The 25,376-nt window shown below is 40.5% G+C and overlaps 1 protein-coding gene across 2 annotated transcripts in view; it reads left to right on the forward strand.

Annotated features, from left to right (window-relative positions):
• TCERG1L (transcription elongation regulator 1 like) overlaps positions 1–25,376 on the forward strand; it is a 163,530-nt gene that overhangs the window by 101,419 nt on the left and 36,735 nt on the right. For both annotated transcript variants that reach the window (XM_053388858.1, XM_053388857.1), the window contains exons 5-7: positions 3,616–3,741; positions 20,186–20,286; positions 24,079–24,167. In XM_053388858.1, coding sequence (XP_053244833.1) covers positions 3,616–3,741; positions 20,186–20,286; positions 24,079–24,167 — 316 coding nt within the window. The remainder of the gene's footprint in view (positions 1–3,615; positions 3,742–20,185; positions 20,287–24,078; positions 24,168–25,376) is intronic.

A 25,376-nucleotide genomic window follows, 5' to 3' on the forward strand; every position in this document is an offset into this window, starting at 1 on the left:
AAGAAATGACAGTATAGATACAAGATAGATGAACTGTGGATAATGACATGTCTGCATTGTTTCCCAAACCAACAGCAGGAGGATACTTGGTGCAGAGTGGACAGGAACATGTATACAACCTAACCATAGTTGTGACTGGTTACAGGTAGGTAGCTGTGTTGGTCTGCCACAGTCGAAACAAAATAATAAAAATCCTTCCAGTAGCACCTTAAAGACCAACTAAGTTGGTATGAGCCCATACATACAAACACAGTTGTGACTGAGAGCCTTAGTATTCACCTGTGCCACAATCTACTAGGGTGTGTTGGGGGGGGGTGTTGCTACTTCTCATCAAATGATGCTCATGGTATCCATAGAACAAAGGCAGATTTAGGGAGCACAGCTGGGTCGGTCGCACATAACAGCCACTTAGATTAGCCTACAGTTCTCTATCCCTTTATTTGTTATTTCTTGTTAGTCCTGTGTATCTTTCTTGCATTTGTTGCATTTCTGGGCTTTACATATGTTTTCCCATTTCTACTGCCGTAAATGATGGAGTCTAAAAAAACACACACCTAAGCAGTAGTAAAATGATTTATGATATCTCTTCCTCCCCTTTTTAAACCTGTCTTCATCTCATAAGAGGCAAGATACAGTGCTGGTTTATAGCCTGAATTCCAGGCTTGTCCTGTGAAAATGTAATTGATCCTATAAGAAACAATGCATTTAAAAGGCATGATAAAACATACAAAAATGGGGAAAGCAGTAAATACTGGACTGTTGGTGCCAGGTATGTGTGTTTGAAAGCTGACCAGTGCTCAAATTTATGGGGTGGAGTTTGGGGAGAAGGAAGCAGATCAATTTATTTTTATTCTAAAATTCTTAGGAAGAGTTGGGAGAGAGAGTTTTCCCTTCTCCCATTTCCCCTCATTCAGAACTGATTTGGATGTTGCTCACTTCCAGTGGAGGATGGGGGAAAAATGTTTCTGTGTGCCAGCTGGGATTGCAAGCTCCCTATCCCCAGTTGCTGTTCCTGACACTTCAGTAATTGAGATGAAATTCTTCCCCCTGCCCCCTGTAGCAGGATAAGCTTCACCTGTTTTATTTCTTCATGCGGATCTCCTTGAGAAATAGGAGTAACCTTCCTCTCCCCTCCATCCGTAGCAAGGCAGCAATCCTCACAGCAAACCATAATATCTGGATTGGATTCACCATCTAAAATAGCCCAATTGCACGAAATGTTTCTACTCCAGTAGCAGCTGCCGGTATGGACACATGTTTGAAGTGATCCTTAGAAGACCGTGGTGTATTGGTGCATGTTATTAGAAACCATCAAAAGCCCCGTGAAATTCATTCCGGTCTGCACCGTTTTCTCCCCCACCCCTCCTCTCTACCCCGAAAACTGGTTTCTAGATTTGGGGGGAAGGGAAAGGGAATCAGAAACTTATTGCTCTTATCACCACAGTACTGACGTTGCTGACAGGAAGAGGAAGAAGGCACTGCTCTCCCCCACCACCCCCCTTTGTGGGATATGTTGGTGGAAAACTGGGCAATCCAATGCCGGAGAATGTGGGCGGGTTTTTAACCAATGCAGCTAGAACACTATCCTAGAGCAGCAACATGGGAGGGGGGTTTCCAGCTGCCCTACCCTTTCCTCTTGGAAGTGTGATTAAAAGCTCTTGCAGGAGATGGAATGCGAGCAACGTCATGGGAGGGGAGGACTAAAGTGAAACTGTGAAGCTGCCTTGTTATTTTTGCTCCTGGATGCCGCATGTTGTTATAAAAACCACAGTTCAGTACTATACATATGTTACTCAATTTTTGTTTTGCTATGTTATTAGGAAATGGTTACTGCATTGTTGATTTGCTATGTTATTAGGAAATTGTTTTTGTAGTGTTGGTTTGAAATGCATCCCAGTTTCTTTGTTGTATGCATCTTTCAACATGATTTTTGTGTGTGGAAAAGTGGCATACAAACAGAATGAATGAACGAATGAATGAATGAATGAACCCCCGCCATCCATGGAAATTAATGCAGCCATTCACCCATAAAAGGATGCTGTGGTAATCTGCCACTATAATGCACAGTGGTTTGCACAACTACTTTTTTAATTGATTAGAAACAAGAAGTCTGCATTGAGAGCAGTTGATTTACAGAGGCCGACATACGTGAAACCCTACAACGAATTTCAATAGATATCTAAGATTAGGGGCTATTTTATTGATTTTTGGTCTTTAATTGTGTTTTTATACATTTATCTTTGTTTTGAATTGAATTATGATGGTTCTAGGTATTTTTTTGTTTTTAGTGGAATGTGGATTTCAGCTTTGTTTTATTTTCAATTTTATTTGTATATCGGTTGAATAATTTTTCTTTTAATTGAGCATTTTATCATTCTTCTAAATAATGAATGAATGAATGAATGTTTTGTGCCCCCATGGGTGTGCAAAGATAAAGAAAGAGGAGGCATATACTAAATGACAACATTGGTTTGAGGGTTCAACTAGTTCCTTGCCTGTTGCTATGCTACCCACTGAATATCAAGCCTTCCCAGTCTGGATCCTGGATCTTCATTCTTTGCCACATTGTTAGAAGTGGATTTATTTGCACAGATAGGATTCTATATTCTGGCATGTGGATTATTCTGGAGGATATGCCATTTTCAATCTGCCTTCAAACACAAAGGAAAAAACAGCTGCTGAGGGTGGAGTAAGCATACATCTATAACCAAGCTGAGTCATGAAATGCCTGAATTAAAAACTTGAGCAGCATTGACTATTATCGGACATGAAGATTGGTCCTGTCTTTTGGCCCTATTGGTGGTGACTGTGATGGTGGTGGTAAGAGCAAAACTGACAAAGAGGAGATGGCTGGTACCAAACCATTATTAGCTAAACAGCCTTGGCCCGGTATACCTGAAGGAGTGTCTCCACCCCCATCGTTCAGCCTGGATGCTGAGGTCCAGCTCCGAAGGCCTTCTGGCAGTTCCCTCACTGCGAGAAGTGAGGTTACAGGGAACCAGGCAGAGGGCCTTCTCAGTAGTGGCGCCCTCCCTGTGGAACGCCCTCCCATCAGATGTCAAGGAAATAAACAACTATCTGACTTTTAGAAGACATCTGAAGGCAGCCCTGTTTAGGGAAGTTTTTAATGCTTGAAGTTTTATTCTGTTTTTAATGTTCTGTTGAAAGCTGCCCAGAGTGGCTGAGGAAACCCAGCCAGATGGGTGGGGTAGAAATAATAGTAAATTACTGTTATTGTTACTAAGCTGAAATTCAAAGGTGGGCTAGATTTGGGAGTTCTAAACTGGAGAATGTCCTTTCTAAACCCCCTCATCTACTTCTGAAACTATTCTGCATCCCTTCCACTGGCTCCTTTTCCCGCTATTCAGTGAGGACTCCTCAGATTGGATGTATTTTTTATAGCAAGATGGGAGTAAAAATGAAGTGGGTTTATTTATTTTTCAAGAAATGTATTCATGTAAATATTATAATTGTGTTGTAAAATATTTGCCAAGAAATAGTAATTGCTAACAGCATCTGATGATGCTCAAAGTAAAAAAAAAAAAAAAATAGAGAAAGAAAAAAAGAGGGGGAGGAACCAGATTAGTAATGTGCTCATTATGGGTTTGCATGCAGGTGCTGCTTCTAGGATGGATACCCGAATGACTCCTCTGATGCCAACTCAAGTCACCAGGGTAGCGGCTATCTCTTCACCAGCTGTGACATTCATGGCAACCAATTTGGTGGATCAGACATTAACAGGTGTGTTTCTGTTTCGCTTTCCTGGTTATACTGCTACAGCATATGTTGCATATTTGCATATTTTTCAACCAGATACTTTCCCACAGCAATAAATGCCACAGTAATAAATTGAAAAGCCCTTTTAACAGAAATATTTGTAAATGGTACTGAATCTATCGTGGTTACACACAACAAGGGATCCAAAATATATACAAATCAGAAACATTTTTACATATTCTGTTCCAGACCATTGCATCAGAGGGTGATATTGCCTTATGGAGCATGAGCATATTTTTATTTATTTATTTGGCAAGATTTATATGCCACTTCATTAAAAAAATAAAAAGTGGTTTTCAATGTCACCTCATGTGTGATAAGTTGTTGTTTAGTCATGTCCGACTCTTCGTGACCCCATGGACCAAAGCATGCCAGGCACTCCTGTCTTCATGTGCGATAGAGTACCTTAATTCAATAGCCCTCTTCAGGCATCTATCTCAACCCATGGGGGTTAAATTTTGGTGCCCCTTAATTTGCTGCTGCTGCTGTTGTTGTTACCCTTCCCATTTGACTGGTTTATCCAGGGTTGATGTGACTGACTTTTGGGTTAGAATGTTTGTAGGAAGTGCCAGTGTTTGAGCTTTTATTTTTGTCTGCAGGTTAGTGGGTGGGAATATAATATAATTTGATTTGATTAGTGTTCTGGTGCTGCCATTGTTGTTAGTATATTGTTTGATTTCATATCGAATTGTATTTAAGTGACTTATTGTTTCATTGCAATTCAATGTTGTTCCTTGAGCTGGGATTGTGTGAACAATGATAAGTGGCTTACAAGTAATTTAAATGAATAAAGGCATGGAGGGGGGTGGAGACATTCACACTAATTAAGTTCCTGTGGGGGGGAGTGGTTAGTGTAGGGTTGCCATATTTCAAAAAGTGAAAATTGGGACATAAAAGTTGTTGAGCTATTTTAAAAGGAATTCGACGAAATTTGCACTTCCAACATGGGCTGCCATACGTCCACATTTTTCCGGACATTTCAGAGATTTCCACCCAAATGTTTTTTATGAGGGCCAAATGCAGGGTATGTCTGGGAAGTTCTGGACGTTTAGTAACCCTGTTTGGCTCCTCAACAGTAGTTTTTCCAGTTCCACAAGTTTATTGTCGGAATTTGTTGGTATGGAATTAGCCATATTTCTTATTGCTGCAGTGTTCATTGGTGCCACAAGCATCTAGGTTTCATTATATATCAGCTGGTTCATACATGGAATACAGCTGCAGCAGTATTGGCCGCACGCAGAGACACACCCCAGTTTGGTGTCATCCACAAATTGGATGATCCCTCAACACCTTCATCCAAGCCAATTATAAACATGTTGGACAACAACAGGCCCAGGACAGACTCCTGCATCCCTTCCTCTTGTTAAAGAGAGGCAACTGTTTCAGGCATTGCATTATGACTGCAAAGGATGTCAAGAAAGTAGAAGTGTATGTGTGGACAGCTGACTGCTTACAATACTCTCCAGCTGCACCAATTTAACACATACAGTGTCTGTCTTTTCCTTGCATATGTTTTGATGGGTATTTAGTCTTTTCCCAGTTGCTGGAGATTACCCGTCAGTTGGACTGCCACTCTGTCACAATAGTGTGTATTTCACTGGAGAAATTAATGCCACAACATCGTCAATGTGTTCTGAATTTTGAAATGCTAAAAACATTCGTCTTTTAGGAGTGGTATTATTTGCAGCAATGAAATGGAACAAATTTAAGGAACCTACATGCGAAAGGTGATTTTGAATATTTTGAAGAGATGCTTATTTTGATGGCTTCACAAAAGTGCTTCTTTTATTGGACATCCTCCCGTTGCAGTGTCCCTAAACCGTTGTTTGCTTTTTGTGAAAGAAATGTGCATATTTTTCTCTGCCAGTGCTTGGAGGGCACGACTTTGGATTTCAATACATTCCGTAGAGCCTGTGATGGACATCTTTAAATAATTTCCTGGATCCATGTAGAACAAGGCATTTCTTGGCCACATATAACTTAAAATTTACATTAAATGAATGCTACCAAGAAATGTATCAAGATGGATGTCATCATGCCTAGGAGACAGTATATATTATTTGAGTTTCGGGATCCAGATATCAGTTATTCAAGTCTGAAAGGTGACATTGTTATCAGGAAGCAATTGAAACAGAGATGTAATCTGGAAAGATTTCAGAGCATCTTGCTGGGAACAGACAAATGTCAGCATTTCTCCCACTCCTGTTTTTCCTTATCTGTCACTCATAGGTCATATCCTCTATATCTTCCCACACAGACCCCCCACCCCCCACTCTGGTGTCATTTTCCTAACTGTCTTTAGCTATTCTTTCTTCTTTTTGCTAGGGGTTGGGGGAGACCAGTTCACATTTTGTTTGAACTTTTGTAATTCACACTTCCTGAATCAACACACACATGGAAATTCAGCTCTCCTTCAAAATTTGCACTTCTCCAAATGTTGTGATTTATTTCTCCAACCAAAAAACTGGCATGAAAATATATGTGATAGGGGAAAATGTCATAAAAATGCATATATTGCTGAAAACAAAGACTCATTATATTGAGGGAAATGGCAAAAGTATTTTAGACAAAATTGCAAAATAAAATAAAATAATAATGTTGGAGAAATGTGCGCTAAAATGCTAGCAAATGTTTGTGATTTTTTTTTTTAGTTCCAGCCTACTGCAAAGACATGAGAAACCAAAACAGATAGATTCCTACTTTTTGTTTTCCCCTATCATGTTCAGTTTTCCATCTTAATGTCTTCTTCCATATTGGTCTGATTTTATTTTTTTTTAAAAAAATGCTTTATAAAGCAATATTTGTATCAAAAAAAAAAAAGGGAAAGAACTCTGCAGATCCCGAATTAAGGAGCAGGAACTGCCAATGCAGCTCACCAGCCAAGTATTGCAACCTGGTTTTCTGTGTGTTTGGCCTCAAATTTCAAAAACGGGAGGTTGTCAATCACCTGGCTGATGAACTGCATCAGACTTGATGGATCTTAAGATGTACAGACTTGCTGTAAATCAAGAAAATGATTGTTTGAGCCCCACTCCTTGAAACAGCAGTTTCCCAGCACCGAAGCTGTTCAGTGTAGTAGCTATGAATCAGGGGTGAGGAACATTTTTCAGCCCAAGGCCCGCATCCTCTTTTGGGCATCCTTCTGCCAGTAGAAAAAGTGGACACAGCAACAGATGTGGTTCTTACCTTTGTGCAGTAGGCTACATTTCAGCAACACAAAAATTGCTCTCTCTCTCTCTGTGAGACAAACTCTTCTCCATATTCCGTCTAGGCAAGCGAAAGGCAAGGAGACAGTTCAAGGACACGTTCCAAATAGCCAAAAGCACTCAAGAAGGATGCAGAGCAGGGCTAGTAAGGTGTGTGATCTAGGAAGAGGGCATGTGGTCCAGGCAGACTCCCAAGTGCTAGCTAAGCCTGGAAAGACACTGACATTCCTGTATAAAATATAGCTGCAATAGCTAGCAATAGCTATTAATTGCTCCAGTTTCCTCTGTTGGGCTCACCACTTGGATTCCAGCTTCTCTTTCTCCCTCTTGGCTCAGAGAGCAGATAAACAAGCCTGTTGAGCCCTGTTCCTGTGCAGGGCATTCACAATTTGAATCAAGCTGAACTCCTGGCTCCACTTCTGAGATTGCATCTGTAGGCTAATCCTGCTCCTGACTTCCATGCCTTGGATACATTGCAAATGAGATCCTATGTGTGAGCCACATAGGATGACTGTGCTGAACATATGGATGTTGGAGGACAGTGTTAACCAAGGGATGTGACATCAGGGCCAGGACACTGCTCATGCTTCAAACTGTGAGTAACTCATGAACAGGTGGTTGGAGGAGGAGGATTCACCCATCACATGCAGTTATCTAACCAGCCAGCTACCAACATCTGTGAATATCCATGAGGTCTTAGGGTGGTGGGAGGTGGTTCCACTGAGGTTCAATTGACCAAGATCCTCTAAAACCAATAGGCAGCTGCATCACTAAGACACAGCTGTTCTCCAGTAGTGGACTATTGTGATCTGGAATCTATCAACTGCATATTATGGAATGGATTGTGCTCCATTTTGTCCCAGGAGGATTATAATGGCTTGGAGAACATTATTTGAACTCAGTGCAGAATTACTATGTGTACACATTGTGACATGATGCACACATTGTGTACATATTGTGTACACTAATCCAAAGTGTGTATTTTTGGAGGAGATGTTTATGTTGTAAATGATACCTAAACAGAGCTAGCAAAGGAAATGTCTCCACTGTTTTGCCAGAATGAAGATGAACAGCGAGGACTAAAAATGTAGCGCAGTTTCAATAGCATTGTGTTGTCATGCAGAAATCCATTAATGGATATATGGGCATCCCTGGTTTCTCTGTATGTGGCATCTCTTCAAAAGTAGGCTCTTTTGATTTATTGTTTGTAATCTGTATATCATTGTCTCTTGCACACATGATTGCTCCCTGCATTCTGCCATTAATCACACTGTTTTTTAGCAGAGGCATCAACAGAAATGCTTGCAGTGATGTGCTTCACTTTTCAACAGGAAGGAAGCGTTTCAATCATTAGCTATTCATTTCTCAGACATTTGGCTATGTTTGTCACCTGAGAAGTTATGTGCTTTGGGGTCCTACAAATCTATCCTCATGAATAACTAAAATGTACATTTGTTTGTTTCCTCACTGAAAAGAGTTTCTTTTGAAAACGTAGCAAAAACATGACCATCAGCCTACAAACGCTTCATAAAGATCATTGGTGTGATAGAGTAAGCTATCAACTCTATTACTCGTTCTGTTAATTCACATTATGATGACTTTCAGTTGATGGATTACCGATATTTTATTCATCATGGCATGGAATACTTTGGCTGCATTAAGCCTTTTGGTCGGAATCATTTCTTGTAAATACTGCCATGAAGTTTGATCAATAGTTCCCTTAAATCAAACCAGCAGTTTTGTAACAAGCTGTTTGGAAATCATCATTGTTCAATACAATGCATATTTGCTTGTAAGATTTTATTTAGTGCCCAACTTCCCTAATATACCTTCCTTAAGATTTATGGTTATGTCTGGTAATGACACCAAACTTGGCAAAGTCTTGGAAACTTGGAGCATAAATTGGCACATTCACAAAACTGGGCAAACTGCCATGAAGCACCTCCATGGCTGGTAGTTCTTGTCTGGCTTAGATTTCAGTCTGAGCCACAGATGAAACAGCTGCTTCTATCCAGACAAAATGCAGGGTAGCAGACTGGAATGGATTCAAATAACCATCACACAGGTTAGTTTGAGAAGCCACTGTGTACCATCTACCTGCCCATCATCAAGTGATCTCTGGGCATCTCACAACAAAAAGATACAGCACTCATGAAATAAATCAAAATATTTTAAAAACAGTGTTATACAAAAAAGACACTCCATTTCCCTTCTCCACTTGCTATTGACCAGTGCTTTTAGATGACTACATCCCCAAAAGCTGGTGGAAGAAGAAAGATTTCAGCTGGTGCTGAAAAGTAACAAAAGCAGGCAAGGGGAATCTCAGGCCCAGGAGCCAAATGTTGTCCTTTTGGTCTCTTTATCTGGCTCTAAGACTCTTTGCAGGCCATTGGTCTGGCCGGAATGTGTCCCTGATCTCTGATAACGCTTCTTGCCTGTCTGGATGGAAGATAGAGAGGGACCAGCTTTCACTACAAAGGAAAATTTGTACATTTGTTGCTCTGTCCACTTTTGCATCTAGCCCCTCACATCACTGGCATGTGATACCCACCCCCAGGAGATAGCCCTGAAGGGAATGTGGCCCCTGAACTGAAAAAGGTTCTCCATCCCAGAGCTATAGTTTTCACTGTTGCTGAAGCATTGGTTTGGTTTGAAACTGAATATTTTTTGCTACTGTTTTAGTCATTTCTGCTTTATTTTTATGGCTTTGTTCATGTGGAACCTTTACCTTCAAATGTGGCATTCAAATATTATTTAAAAAATAATGTTTTGTGGTTATTATCCACATCTGTCCAGCACAAGGTACCATGTTAAGACATATATGTTCGTATAAGCTAATAGATTAAGATAATAGATTATAGATTAAGAAGTGATTGCTCTTAATTACTCTCAGCTGAATTTGAGAATTTTTTCCACTGGAGAGCATTGTGTTGGAACTATTAGGAAAGTTTGGATGGAGTGTTTGATATCTGGATAGCCCTGCCAAGTGAAATGAAGCAAGGAGAGGGCCTTTTAAATGTTGGCACCTGACTATAGAATATTGTTCCCAGAGATGCTCATCTGGATCCTTTTGTAGAGCCAGGTGAAGACCTTTCTAATTCAGCCAGGATTTTAATTGCATTTTAAATCAGCCTTGGACTTGTTGCAGTTTAGTGTGGTTCTCAATGCTAATTGTTTATGCTGTCTCAGAAGAAAGGATTTATTCATTTATTTATTCATTTACCGTATCTTTTTAATACTGTTTTGTAAGCTTTACCAATGCCATATACATTGAATAACTGAACTCACAAGCCACTACTTGATGCTATAGTGATAAAAGCTCTAACAGTAGTAGCTGTTGCTCATTGCAACTGCTGGGGCGGAAGACAGGGAGCCCAACCGTAGGTGAAGGCAGGGCCAATTGATACCAGTTTTGACCCCATCTTCTTTCCTACTGAGTTCTAGAAGGGCAACACTGCCTACGATTGGCCGTGTTTTGTGGAATAAAATCCCTAAACATCACAGCACATGTTTGAAAGGCATGGGTTCTTGAAAAAGATTACATTTGTTGATCTATTCTGCTAGTAAATTGCTGCCTGTCCTTTAAAAACCCAGGTCCATCTTCACTCCAGCTGGACAGACCAGCTATGAATATAATAAGCTACAAGCCATATCTACACAGTGGAAGCTAAAGTGGTAAATGATTGTAAAATTGCTCACCTCAGTCCATGCAAGTGGGGGGAGCATTTAGCCTTTCCTACTGTACCACTCACAGTAAACAAAACCTGCAATTCTGCCACTCATTGCTAAAGAACAAGTCATTGTGTTGAAAACATGGGATGGCACCATGTTCATCATGGTGTGGAACATCTACTGCGCTAGAAACAAGTTCAAAATGGCTTGTCTGAGAACAGAGAATCTGCCAGAATCAGAGTAAATAAATTTGCCAGACAAAATGAGTTCACTTTTTTCGCAATGTTTTCTTCTTCCGGTAGGTGTAAATATTCTTCTAGGGGAAAGCTTCCTTCCCTGTTGCAAGCAATGGCTTTAAAAAAACAAAAACCCACCAACAACCTATTTTCTTGTCTAGTAGCATAGCTGCATTGTTAGATTTCAGCCTCCCTTTGTTTCTGCTACACTGTAGTTAGACGATCATTTTTCAATAAGCTAACAACTGAATTTCTTTTCATTTTCAGCATAAGATTATGACATAATATAAAATACACCTTTTTTCAGTTTCAAAACCAGACAATGGTTGAGAATAGCTTGATAGGTGGGAAGACATCACTGAATCCTCCACATGGCAAGAACCCAGCTAAGAGGCAGAGTTTGAATACTGTTACCCAGTTAAATAGAAGTCTTTTTTAAATGTCAAAGTCTTCATATATAACAAAATAGTATGGATTTAGTTGCTTGCAGGCAGTTTCTGCTTATGTAACAGAGCTTTAGAAGTCCACTTCAAACAGAGCAACTTAGGCTATTTGGCCAGAGATGCTTGAGGAATTCAGTCTTCGTAAATTTCTGTACAAGATGACCTGATTCACACCTCTTGGATGAATGTGCAAATTGGAATGTAGCTACCCACTGGATTTCAAATTTATCCAATGTTGTGATGCAGTTCTTGGAACTTTTTAAACATTTGCTGTGCAGAGCACAGCAAACAGCCATTCACTATGTTAGACTATTAGTCCAAATGCCTCCAGGTTTTCAGGCAGGAGTTTTTCCAAGCTCTACCTGGAGATGCCAAGCATTGAACTTCAGATCTTCTGCATGCAAACAATATGCTCTTTTTCTGAGGGGGAGAGAAAGAGAATACACATTTAAAATAAGCATTAAACAGAAGATACACATTAAAATACATTTTCAGATTTTTTTTTTAAAAAGAAACCGACAGATTAATGAAATGGAACAGAATTGTAGGTTCATACTTGGCACTGACTAGACATAGACAAATTTGCCTGCACTTATATTTGGCAAGCTTCCCCTTTGACATCAGATGTTGACACAGTAGTAAGAAGTAGAGTTAGAAGTGAAATAATGCCCATTTACACCACAAAGACCTCATAACCCACATACTTTCAGCAGCCAGAAACATCATAACCAGACATTGGAGAGACCTGTCAGGAGTAAGCATGGACCAATGGTACCAAATAGTATGGGAAACAGCCTTACTAGAAAAATTAACCAATAAAAAGAAACTGACACAGGGACAAATAGAAGAAGACGCATTCACCCCATTCTGGCTCATATACACAGCCCAACAAGACAATGACAAAAATCCACCAACAGCATACAAATCAACATGGCTAACCTGATCCAAAACACCCACCCACCCCACTCACACATGAAAACAAAGCTCACCACAGCCAATCACAAATGAACAACCACACCCTAGGCCAACCCCAACCTCTCTCAGCCCAAAGGAACACAAGTGAATAGCAGAGAACCTGCATAAGTGACACTGACACAAAACCCCACATATATTAAGTAAAATAGAAACATCACCCCCCACCTTCCCCATCCCCCTCTTTCGCCCTTTTCTTCCTAATGTCTCAACAAATGAAACTGATCTGTAGAAAATGTAACTTGGGGGGGAAAGAGACATTGCGCATACTTTTGTGAACAAAGAAAATCTCTAATAAAAATACATTTAAAAAAAGAAGTGACATCTGAGAGCCCCAGTGCACACATAGAAGCCATTGTACATCTCCACAAATGTCTTTGGGTTGAATCTTGTTGTTTGATCATGCAAATCAATACTTCTTCAGATAGTGTTAGGGCTTGACGCTCTGTCTTTCTCTTGCTGAGCTTGACATCACAGCACAGTTATGGTAGAGACACATATTTCTTTTGGTTTTGGTTTTTAAAAATTGATAATAGGTCTGAGCTGGAAAAGTTTCTCTCTTTTTGCTGATTCTTTAGCAGCACTGCAAAAGGAGCAGAAAATGACTACCTCTTCCTTAAACTGTTTATTTGTGAACACTCTGCAAGTTTAAGGGAGGCAGTTGCAGAGCAATCCCTCCCTTTCTCTCATGTGACTAATCTTCAAATGCTTTGCTGAAGGGGGGGGGTCTTGCTACCCCTTTAAACTTACAAAAGTTTTGCAAACTGGCAATTTAAAGCAGACAATCCACAGTGCAATGGACTGCATGATCCTTCCCCCTCTTTAAGCATGAACTGCTATGTGGCTGGTCCAAGAAACACTTTTTTCACTTCATAGTTCCTTCTTTTACAGTCAGTAGCATCACTGCATGGACCAATGGTACCAAATAGTATGGGAAACAGCCTTACTAGAAAAATTAACCAATAAAAAGAAACTGACACAGGGACAAATAGAAGAAGACGCATTCACCCCATTCTGGCTCATATACACAGCCCAACAAGACAATGACAAAAATCCACCAACAGCATACAAATCAACATGGCTAACCTGATCCAAAACACCCACCCACCCCACTCACACATGAAAACAAAGCTCACCACAGCCAATCACAAATGAACAACCACACCCTAGGCCAACCCCAACCTCTCTCAGCCCAAAGGAACACAAGTGAATAGCAGAGAACCTGCATAAGTGACGCTGACACAAAACCCCACATATATTAAGTAAAATAGAAACATCACCCCCCACCTTCCCCATCCCCCTCTTTCGCCCTTTTCTTCCTAATGTCTCAACAAATGAAACTGATCTGTAGAAAATGTAACTTGGGGGGGAAAGAGACATTGCGCATACTTTTGTGAACAAAGAAAATCTCTAATAAAAATACATTTAAAAAAAGAAGTGACATCTGAGAGCCCCAGTGCACACATAGAAGCCATTGTACATCTCCACAAATGTCTTTGGGTTGAATCTTGTTGTTTGATCATGCAAATCAATACTTCTTCAGATAGTGTTAGGGCTTGACGCTCTGTCTTTCTCTTGCTGAGCTTGACATCACAGCACAGTTATGGTAGAGACACATATTTCTTTTGGTTTTGGTTTTTAAAAATTGATAATAGGTCTGAGCTGGAAAAGTTTCTCTCTTTTTGCTGATTCTTTAGCAGCACTGCAAAAGGAGCAGAAAATGACTACCTCTTCCTTAAACTGTTTATTTGTGAACACTCTGCAAGTTTAAGGGAGGCAGTTGCAGAGCAATCCCTCCCTTTCTCTCATGTGACTAATCTTCAAATGCTTTGCTGAAGGGGGGGGTCTTGCTACCCCTTTAAACTTACAAAAGTTTTGCAAACTGGCAATTTAAAGCAGACAATCCACAGTGCAATGGACTGCATGATCCTTCCCCCTCTTTAAGCACGAACTGCTATGTGGCTGGTCCAAGAAACACTTTTTTCACTTCATAGTTCCTTCTTTTACAGTCAGTAGCATCACTGCACTTCCTTGGTGGTCCGAGAAGGTGATATTCTTGGAGAAGGTGATGGAGAGAGTTGTGGTGAAGTACCTGAAAGCATTCTTGGATGACACAGATTCATTTGTTGTTGTTGTTGCTGCTGCTATTATCATCATCATCTCACTCAGGTTGAGGACTCAAGTTGGTTTACACAAATTAAAGCAACATAGATAAAATACAAAAATCTAAAAATATTTAAAGGAAATTATAAAGCAACTAATCCCTAATAAGATTAAACCAATATAAAAACAAATTTCTTAAAATGTGACAGCTACAGCCACACCTTGGCCTGGAGAGCTTGTCCACAGTAGTTCAGGCACTGATGACTTGAAGGTTGGACTACTGTCATGCACATGTGGGGCTTCCCTTGGGTTTGATCCAGAAGCTGCAGTTAATGCAGAATGCTACAGCATGGCTGATGACAGGAGTGGGACCCTGTTAACATAGAACACCTCTGCTCAGAGTTCTCCTCTCAGCAAAGATATTGTAGAGCTGGGAAAGGTTCAGAAAAGGGGATGGAGAAACTCCCCTCTGAGGAAAGGTTTTCTAGTTTAGAGAAAGAAGCAAGTAAGAGGGAACATGGTAGAGGTTTATAAAATTGTGCATGGTGTGAAGAAAAGCTTTTCTTCCTATCTCACAATACTAGAAGTTAGGTGCCTCCAATGAAGCTGAACATTGGAAGACTTATGACAGGCAAAAGGAAGTGCTCCTTCACACTGCATATGGTTAAGCAATGGAATTTGGCTCCCACAAGAAGTAGTGATGGGCACCAATTTGGATGGTTTCAAGAAAAGCTTAGACAAACTCATGGAGGATATTAGTGATGATGGCTAATTCTGCCTCCACTGTTGGAGGCAATCGCTGGGGAAAGCAGGTGGGGAAAGTGCTGTTATGCTCAGGTTCTGTTTATTGGCTTCCCATGGCCATGTGGTTGGCCACTGTGAGAACAGAGTGTTGCACCAGATGGGCCTTTTGGCCTAATCCTGCAGGTTCTTCATGTATTCTTATGGGAATAAAATGGAGAGGGAGGAGAACTGTGTATGTCACTTTGAGCTCCTCAAAGGAAAGGTGGGGTATAAATGTAAGAATAAATACAAAACAAAAGATGTGAAAAATCTATTCTGTGTATGCTGTATTATTCCTATTTAATTAATCTGGACTTTATAAATCCTCAAGTGTTCCAATATTCTAGCTGCTTGTATTACCACAATATACAGCTTTCGAGCTGGAGATTATTTGTGGAAGAGCACAAAGCAAGGAATACTGAGACGTGTCATAGAGCTCTGCAGTTTGAGCCCTCCGAGAGCAATTGAGTAGGCTCAGCTCAGCTAGAACAGGCAAAGCACCAGAGCCAATTATGTGTGTAAAAAGCCTTGGGTATGCAGGTTTATTTGCACATCTCTGTAGCCGTTGCCGAATCAATGACTGTTAAAGGAGTATTTCTTTCCAATGAAAGCGGCTCCAGCTCTCCTATCCTCTCGCATTCTCTCTTTCCAGCAGGCACATTAGGCACACAGTGTTCAAAATATTTTCATCAATCGCCTTGCAGTCTGTAAACAACGCGTTGATTTGTTAGCTGCTCCTGCAGTCTTAGAGAAGAAAAGGAATGGGTATCAGAGGCTTTAACCAAGCTGAAAATGCATACCTTGCTGTGTATAAGCAAACCAGGAACGGTTCATTTGCGGTGCACATAACCATGGTTGTGAAGCTGACAATACTGAGTATTTGACATCATAACCTAAATCGGGTGGGGGGCACCTTTTTCATTCTAAGGCCAGATTACTGGCAGGGAGATTCCATCAGTGAGTGGAGCCAGATCCCAAAGCTATACCAGCACAAACACAAATACAAAGATGCACACATGCAGAGTCAAAAATATCTCTCTGACCACCTCTCATCAGCCAGTACTTTGCTGTGACTATCCGAAATACTGCAAATAAAGTAAAGAGGCTGCTTTGTGGCTCTCTTGACCTGATCTGTGAAAGAAATTATATAAGAAGAGCCCGCTAGATCAGGTCCATGACCCATCTAGTCCAGCATCCTTTTCTCACAGTGGCCAACCAGATACCTATGAGAAGTCCCATAGCAAGACCTGAATGCAACACCAATTCTTTCCACTTGTGATTCCCAGCAACTGACATTCAGAGCAATACTCCCTCCATCGGTGAGAAAGGATATAGCCATTGATAGCTGTATCCTCCGTGAATTTGGAATCCCTTCCCTTTGAACATTAGGTAGGTGGTGCCTCTGTTAAATTTTTGGCACCTACCTTCCTCTTTCAATGTGCCTTTTCGAGCTTTCCCAGTCTGAAAGTGTTTTGGAGATGGTTTTAATGTTTGTTTTGCTGCCTTGGACTGCTTTCAGAGAAAAGGCAGGGTAGGAATTGAATTAATGGTTTATAATAATAATTTTTCTAATCCTCTTTTAAAGCTATCCATGCTGGTGGCCATTATTCTGTCCCGTGGGAGTCTATTCCATAGTTTAACGATGTGTGCAATATATCTGTATCTTGCTTTTCCAGCCAGCAGGTAGGCTACGCTAAGTTAATATGTGCACATAAGCAGCCGTTCTTGTCATAAGATGCATATACAGTGAACTGAGCCCAGGAAATCCTGGGCATCCCTGGGTATATGTGCTTCTTTTCAGCTGAAGCAACAAAGGGGGCACAGATTCGGTCCCTTGCCAGCAAATGGGCTGTCTTAGGATCCAGTGGATCCTCAGAAGACTTTCCTACTTCCCCACCTGAACACCCAATTTAAACCTACTGTTGATAGCAGCACTATTCGTGGTGGTTCCAGAACAGGCCACATCTTTTGTTGATGCTGCAGGCTTTTTGCTGTGATGGAGCTTCCCTCACCCTTCCAACCCCACTCCTTAGTCAGACAGATCAGATATTAGTATTGCTCCCTAGGTGCCCCTTTCTGACGTCAGCCTCAACCTCCTATGTATCCAGGTTTGAAGGTAGCAGGCTTTTCTGCATATCAGTCAGTAAGAGAGGCCTGTTGCTTTATAGTCTTGTGTGAAGGTTTCCCAGACGTATCTGGTTAGCCACTGCTGGAAACAAGATGACGGATTATGTGGCCCCTTAGATCCACAAGACTGCTTTTACATTCTTATTACAGTAGTACCTTGGGTTACATACGCTTCAGGTTACAGGCTCCGCCAACGCAGAAATATTACCTCGGGTTAAGGACTTTGCTTCAGGATGAGAACAGAAATCATGCTCCGGCGGCGCAGCGGCAGCAGGAGGCCCCATTAGCTAAAGTGGTGCTTCAGGTTAAGAACAGTTTCAGGTTAAGAACGGACCTCCGGAACGAATTAAGTACTTAACCTGAGGTACCACTGTATAGGAAGGTGCGGAAGAGACGAGCACTACTCTTTGTGTTCCAGAGTCAGATAAAAAAGTCAGTGCTGGTGAAAGCATGATTTCCTTGTTTTCACTGCATTTACACTGTGATGAATTTTGAGTGCTGATTAGCAGCTGTCTCTTGTCAAAATATGAATGGAAATATTTGGATGACTGATTGTGTCTGCCCTCACTTGCCAGCTTTATGGGTTGTGAGATTTTTCTTCTGCTGCTCATTTGGACCATGCTCAAGAGGTTTGAAATCAGAAGTAAAGACTTCACATTTCATTCACATAGGAATGTATCACTTTTTAGACGTGAACAGGGCCAGCTCACAAATGAGGCAAGATGAGGTGATCAACTCAGGCGGCAGGATACACAGGGGCAGTGAATCCCAGTGTAGAACTTTATTCCTGCCTTGTCGCCAGTGTAGATCTTCACTCACCCCTTCTTCCCTGGAAGGGAATGAAGCACCATTTTGTGGTTCACCTCAAGTGCCAAAATGTCTCAGGCTGGCCCTGCTTCAGCCCTTCATATCCTCACAGTTCCCACAATATCCTCACAGTTCCTTCAAGCTCCCCCCCACTCCGTATTGCCAGCTCATTCAAGCTCTCCCCCGTCTCCTCTGTGTCCCATCACCCCTACTTTATTCAAATCTCTGCCATGGTTTAAAACCACCATTTTAAAATCTGTATACCATTTTGCTTCTTCCTCCCTCCCTGACTTCAAACAAATCCAGGATTTTGATGCAGCACTGCAAATCATTGCAGTTTTATGTATATAGAAATGTATATGGTGGGATAAATGTTTAAAACTGATGATGACTCTTAATTCCCCGGCTGATTCACTTATTTTTAGAAAGTTTAGGAAGAAATGCAACTCTATTGTTTTCTACTACCAAGGGAAATGCCCTTAGCGCTGTAAAACAGTGTGCCTGCCAACATCCTGTCAGTGGTTCTGTTTTGTCCCAGCACTAATCTCAATTTGCAGAGTTAAAGTAAGATTAAGTAGCCTAAGAGCCCATCTCTGGTATCTCTTTATCTTTGCACCAGAAGTTTCAAAATTGTGAATGAGATTTCTACGTTGTGTGCACAGCTGATGCACCGCACTAGCAGCAATGCCCACAGCCATTCTCTCTGTGAAAGGAGCATCTGCCAGCAGGCCACTGGTGAGGAAGAGAGATGGGATTTAATTTGCTGGCTTCTTTTGAAGCAGACCACCAAAGTCAAGTTATTTTATAGATAACTTGATAAGTTGAGTTGTCAGATATATGGTTTCAATTGGGACTCAACTCAGAGCGTAAGAGCTGTCTCTTTCATGCCTTTATTTTCTATTACTTACTTATTTACCCCCAAATTTTGTGTAATATTCCAGCCATTTCTATACAATAGATACCAATAAGGCAGGCACCTGCTACAGTTTTGTTTTCAGCATCTACTAAAGCCTTTTTGTTGTTGTTTAGGGAAGCGTACCTAGACATGCAATTTTATTGTGTATATTCGTCTTAGAACTGCTGGTTTTTATCCAAATTTTGGCCATGTTTATGCCTGTCTGTCTTTTATTGGTATTTTATTTTGAATATGTTTATATTGTACTATGGTAGACTGCTTAATTAATTGGTACATAATATTGTTAAATAAAAAAAATAAAGCAAATAATAAATAACTATGTTTTATTCTGTAAGCATGAAACCTGTAGTACACACACATGCACTCGTTCCATTGAAATGAACAAGGCAAATTGGTTATGGTTTCAACTTAATGTGTATGAAAACCATTATGTGCTACAGCAGAGGAGCAAAGCTCAAATCATGCACCTTCTCACTGTGCTTGCAGAAACAAAATTCTATGGTTAGAAAAAAAATGGGTATCATTTATGTAATATCTGAATAAGCGAGCCTGATTAATATTGACAACTCTACATGCAATATGGGTGAGTGCATGAGCCTAAGGTCTGCTCTTACACCTCACCACGACTGTATCATACATGAAGTTTAGGTAGGACACACGAGCCACAGATTTCCTTCTTTTTTCCTGGAATATGTAACACCTGTTGACCTAAGGATCATGCTAGACGTCTCTGGATTAGCTCTACGGAGACACGTTATTCAAGGGCTATGTGAATTTTTTGAGGTTCCAATCCATTGCCAGAAGTAACTAGTGAAAAAAGTTTTCTTGATCGTATAGTTCTACTTCAGCAATTTCAAGAAGCAATGGCTAATGTTCTCTGGCACATTTTATTACGACTGGTTTTGTACCTCCATGAGGAAAACCATATTTTGACAACAAAGTGTTGGGTATTGCAGAGATGCACATTTTCTAAGTGCAACATAATTTACTCATGGGTGGGTGGGGGGGCAACTTTTTTGTATATCTGCCTAACAAGCTTTTTCAGTTAAACTGTAAAAACCCCAAATAATGGGGAAAATATAAGTCGTTGACAGCTCAGTGGGATATAGTCACTTATTGGATCCAATTACTTTTGTGTTTCAGTTTCAGATAAAGGCAAAGAATCAAACAGGACCTCCTGCCCGCCAACCCTGATTCTACATACTGAAATGAAAAATAAGCCAACAGAGAGTGAAGATGAGAAGGTTTGTTTCTCATTATATTATTCATATTGGGGGTAGATATTTATCTGCAGAAATCAAACAGATAGCAAGGGTTTGTTCCATAGATTTTGCTTTTCAATGTACCAAATTCCTTTGTGTAAGTTTCAAGAATGCATTGTACTATTTATCTATTTCAGAAGTCCTGGTCATAAAGTGAGGGGGGAAAGTATTTGATCCCCTACTAATTTTGCCCGTTTGCCCTATGATGAAGAAATGACTGGTCCATAATTTTAATGGTTGGTTTATTGTAGCTGTGAGAGACAGAATAACAACAGGAAAACCCCCCAGAAACCCAGAAGACAAAAGGCAGAGATTGATGTGCATTATAATTGTGAAATAGGTATTTGATCTCTTTGCAAAAGATGACTTAGTACTTGGTGGCAAAACCCTTGCTGGCAATTACAGAGGTCAGACATTTCTTGTAGGTGGCCACCAGGTTTGCACACATTTTGCCCCACTCCTCTTTGCAAATCCTCTCCAAGTCAGTAATATTTTGAGGCTGATGTGTAGCTACTCGAACCTTCAGCTCCCTCCACAGATGTTCAATGGGATTAAGGTCTGGAGACTGGCTGGGCCATTCCAGGACCTTAATGTGCTTCTTCTTGAGCCACTCCTTTGTTGCCTTGGCTGTGTGTTTTGGGTCATTGTCATGCTGGAATACCCATCCTCAGCCCATTTTCAATGCCCTGGCTGAGGGAAGGAGGTGCTCATCCAAGATTTGACGATACATGGTCCCGTCCATCGTCCCTTTGATGTGGTGAAGGTGTCCTGTCCCCTTAGCAGAAAAACACCCCCAAAGCATAATATGTCCCCCTCCATGTTTGATGGTGGGGATGGTGTTCTTGGGGTCATAGGCAGCATTCCTCCTCCTCCAAACACGGTGAGTTGAGTTGATGCCAAAGAGCTCGGTGTTGGTTTCATCTGACCACAACACTTTCACCCAGTTCTCCTCTTAGTCATTCAGATGTGATTTGGCAAACTACAGATGGGTCTGTACATGTGCTGTCTTGAGCAAGGGGATCAAATACTTTTCCCCCTCATTGCACATGGGAACCAGGGAAAAGATTCAGATAGATCACATGCTTCAAAATTCATGAAATATACCATTTAAAACTGCACATTGGTGACTGAATATTTACTGAAGCCAAAACTGTTCTGCTCATGAATAGCTACCAGACACGCACACACACAATTTAATTATTTATTTGTGGTTTATAAATTAAATCTCAAAACAATTAATATGAACAAAACAACCAGCAGGTAAGAACACAATTAAAGGTTAGAGAGTTTTCAGTACTTCAGGTCTAATAATTCAAATATTTTAAATGCCTGGGTGACTTAAAAAAAAATAGTCTCTAAAAGATAGCAAAGTTGGTGTCAGGCATACCTCCTTGAGGATGGGAATTGATAGATGGAGCTTAAAAGCCCTCTTGTTGTAACAAACCTCACTCCTGATCCAGTTGGTATTTGGAGAAAGTCATTGCCCTTACTGTGTGGTCAGGTTGATATGAGAGGAAGGGCTTAGATCCCCCCAAAAACTGAGGGGTTTAAGGTGCTGGCACCTTAAATTCAGCTTGAACATGAATAGTCAGCCAACTGAGTTCTTTTAAGACTGGGCATTATATGACCTGGGCAAGTAATCTCAGTCAGAACTCCAGATACTGCATTCTGCACCATATGACACTTTTTAATGGATTTCAGGGGCAGTCTTTCCCCTCAAAAATTACATTTCTAACTGTATTTTTCTCACAAAATGCAGTCCTGAATATGCACACAAGGTCTGTCATCAGAATCTGCTACGCTTCCATAAGTCAGTAAACCTGTATTTGTTGCCTGAAACTTCCTCTTGTTTCCAGGGGAAAGATACTGGCTCTGCCATTTTCTCAAACTAAGGAGGATCCCTGCTGGAATTTCCTCAGCCTCTCCATATATTTCAGCCTTCACTGTTTTTGTTTTAACAGAAGGTTGAACAGAGGTACTTGATCAATACATTTCCCCTCATTTTCTAGGTTTTGCCTCTCCATAGGCCTTGCAGAGTCCTTGTGGATTTATGGAAGTACATGTTTCACATCAACATTGCTCTGTGTCTTCATCTCTCCACTGGCCTGCAGAGGCACTCTTAAATGCTACAAGAATCCATGAAGTAATTTTGAAGAGCACTCTCTAAGTGTCCTACAGTGCTTAAAGAAAAAGCACTGTCAAGCTGTAGCCCTTTATGGACCTGCCTTCTCCTCCTATTCACTCACTCATTCTTTAAGCCACTAGCATAAATGAACAGGCTATGACCTTCATAAAAGTTGTGACAGTGGAACTGGATAGATAAATGCTGTCGTGCATTTTGTACAACCGCGTGAGGTGCTTAGCATGTGAAAAAGTCAAATCCTATGAAAGGTTAAGGGGGGCACTCAGATGTCCTTTTTATTGGGCATTAATAATGATTTGTGCTCATATTGGGGCAGTTATATATGATTCCACTTTCAGTACTGTTTATGCCTGCTAACATTTCAGGGTGGTCGTACTGCTTCATTTCCAAAATGTTCTGCTGAAACCCTGTAATTTTTTATACCACGTACGTTCCAGTTTATTTATTGTATTATGTTGCACAGGATTGCCCCTTAGGAAAGTAATAATATGGTGACATTGAAGAAGCATCACAGAGCAATTTATAAATTAATGTGTGGCGCAGTGAATAAGGTTTCTGGAATTCGATGGACCTAGGTTCAAATCCTTTTTCTCACCTAAAACCTAGCATAATGTGATTGGATTTATTATTTTTCTATGCCGCTTTTAATTCAAATGACTCCCAAAGTGGCTTATAAACAATAAATAACAATAACATCCCACCCCCACCCCCACCCCACCTGAAATGGAAATGGAACTAGTTGTGATGGTTGCAAATAAATGAATGGTAAAATAATAATTTAATTGAAAGGCACAATAGGATTGAGTCATAACATCTGATGTAGAGTGGTTCTTTTCTGTAACAATCCCGACAATCGTTTTATCTATACACACTTTTTTTTGTATTTTGTACATAAGTATGTTATTATCAAGATTAAGTACAGAACTACAATTACCTTTCTATTCATCTCTTTCTAGTTCTTTTATATTGTTTATTGCTCCCTGCTAAGTTCCTTATAGGTTGATGTATTGTTTGTATGAGTGCAAAATAGTATATGCTTAATTTCAATAGTGACTGCAAGTTGAAGTGAAGCACGTAGTATAATGATTATTGCAGATATTAATATTGTGAAGCATGAAGTGAGTGGATGCATAATAAATGACTCTTTTTGGAAATAGACATTGTCAAGACCCATAAAAATATTATTCAAAGTTTTACTTGAAGAACTCTTCAAAACAGAACAAAATAATCAAAGACATATGCTTGACCAAGCGTAATCAGTTCAGCATCTTACAAAATATGAAAAAATCCAAACAGACCTATAAGCAAAGCGCGCTCTCTCTGCATTTCACCTGGAGCTGTTTTCATTGAGAGCTTCATTTACATCTTCATTCCACAGTGTTTTGAGACAAAAGACTAAAGGCAACACCATCCAAATTGGCTATTTGCAACTCAGTACCTTTGTCAACTGAACTAAGTTTACAACACTCAAACGTTTGCTAGCAGAAAACAACAATTTGTTAATTATCAACTCTAAAGATTGAATGTTAAACCTTCATTAATGCAGAGGCATTTTCCATTTCTGTGTCAATTAAACCAATTATACTTAACAAACATGCCTTTTGTTGATCTCTCTATTTTTCCATGTGAAGAATCACCCTTTAAAACTGCTCCCAGACGATGACAATTCTTCAAATGGCAACAAGCCTGTGGCATCCACTCCTGTGCCAGGATCTCCATGGTAAGCATATCTACTCCAGATAGTTTCACTCATCCTATCAGCACTATTGCCACCCAAATGGAGGGTCTGTTTTGCCATGGCCAATGAAACAGAGGAGAAATAAATATCTTGGACATAATGGCATGTTTCACAATTTCCCTTCGAAAACTATCACTGTGACATTTTGCTGCTGGTCTCATAACTGTACAAAAAAATGAAATCAGTAATTTTTGTATTTAAACCTGCTCTATTCCTAAAATTCAGAATGGATGCCTAGTTAAAAGTCCACATTAAGTACTGGAAAAAATAAGATTTAATATATATATACCAAAATCTCAAAATTATGGTACACGTACCTAGAAGTATGTCTCCTTGAACTCGGTGACACTTACTTCCAGGAAAACATGGACAGGATTGTGCTGTCAGTTACACAGCAGCCCAGATAGAAAGTCTAGGGACACCTGGGATCTGTTTTGTTTCTTGAGAAATGATATTTCTGGGTTGTACAGTATCTAATACTGCAACAGAACTTCCCCTTCCTCTTTCATTCATTGTATCAGGTGCTGAGGATGCTTGGGAGCTTCAGGGGAGTGGGCAAAGTTCCATTGTACAAGAGGAAGAATGGCATGAGCAGAATGGCAGGATACAACCCTATCTTGGTGTTAAGACAAAAGCACTTCCATTTGTGCATCATGCTAATTCCCATTTTTAGCTGTTGTTATCATGACAACTTCCATGCTTCCATAAAGTTACATGCCACTCCAATCTCCAAGCGGTATGAAATTCCAGGGGAACCGGGCGTGCTAACCAGAGTCTGTGTTTCCTTTTGGACAGTTAGGCACAGCAGAGTCTGTGGTGCCTTTATGATATATGGTTTATTTGCACATATATACTACCTGAATCCAGTGGAGGGATCTCCAGCATTACATTCCAAGAGATTCTGACCTCTCCCACAGCCACAACATTGGATTCAAAACAGGCACCAGCATCCTGCTTTTTTGACTGTCCAGCCCACTGCTTAGTAACTGTTTCTTAACTCCTCCCTGTCACTCTAAACAACTTTTATCCCCTAAAGAAGCAAAGAAGCCTATTCAATTTGTGCTTTCCACACTTAGCCCCTTGGATGCTCTGAACTTCCCAATTGTTTATTCCATGCTCCCTACCAGCCTATCATCTCAAGGAAGCTTGCCTCACTCAATTAGTGCCTGACTCATGTTAATTTCCTAGGAT

This window comes from Podarcis raffonei, chromosome 5, assembly GCF_027172205.1.
Source record: "Podarcis raffonei isolate rPodRaf1 chromosome 5, rPodRaf1.pri, whole genome shotgun sequence".
Lineage (NCBI taxonomy): Eukaryota > Metazoa > Chordata > Lepidosauria > Squamata > Lacertidae > Podarcis > Podarcis raffonei.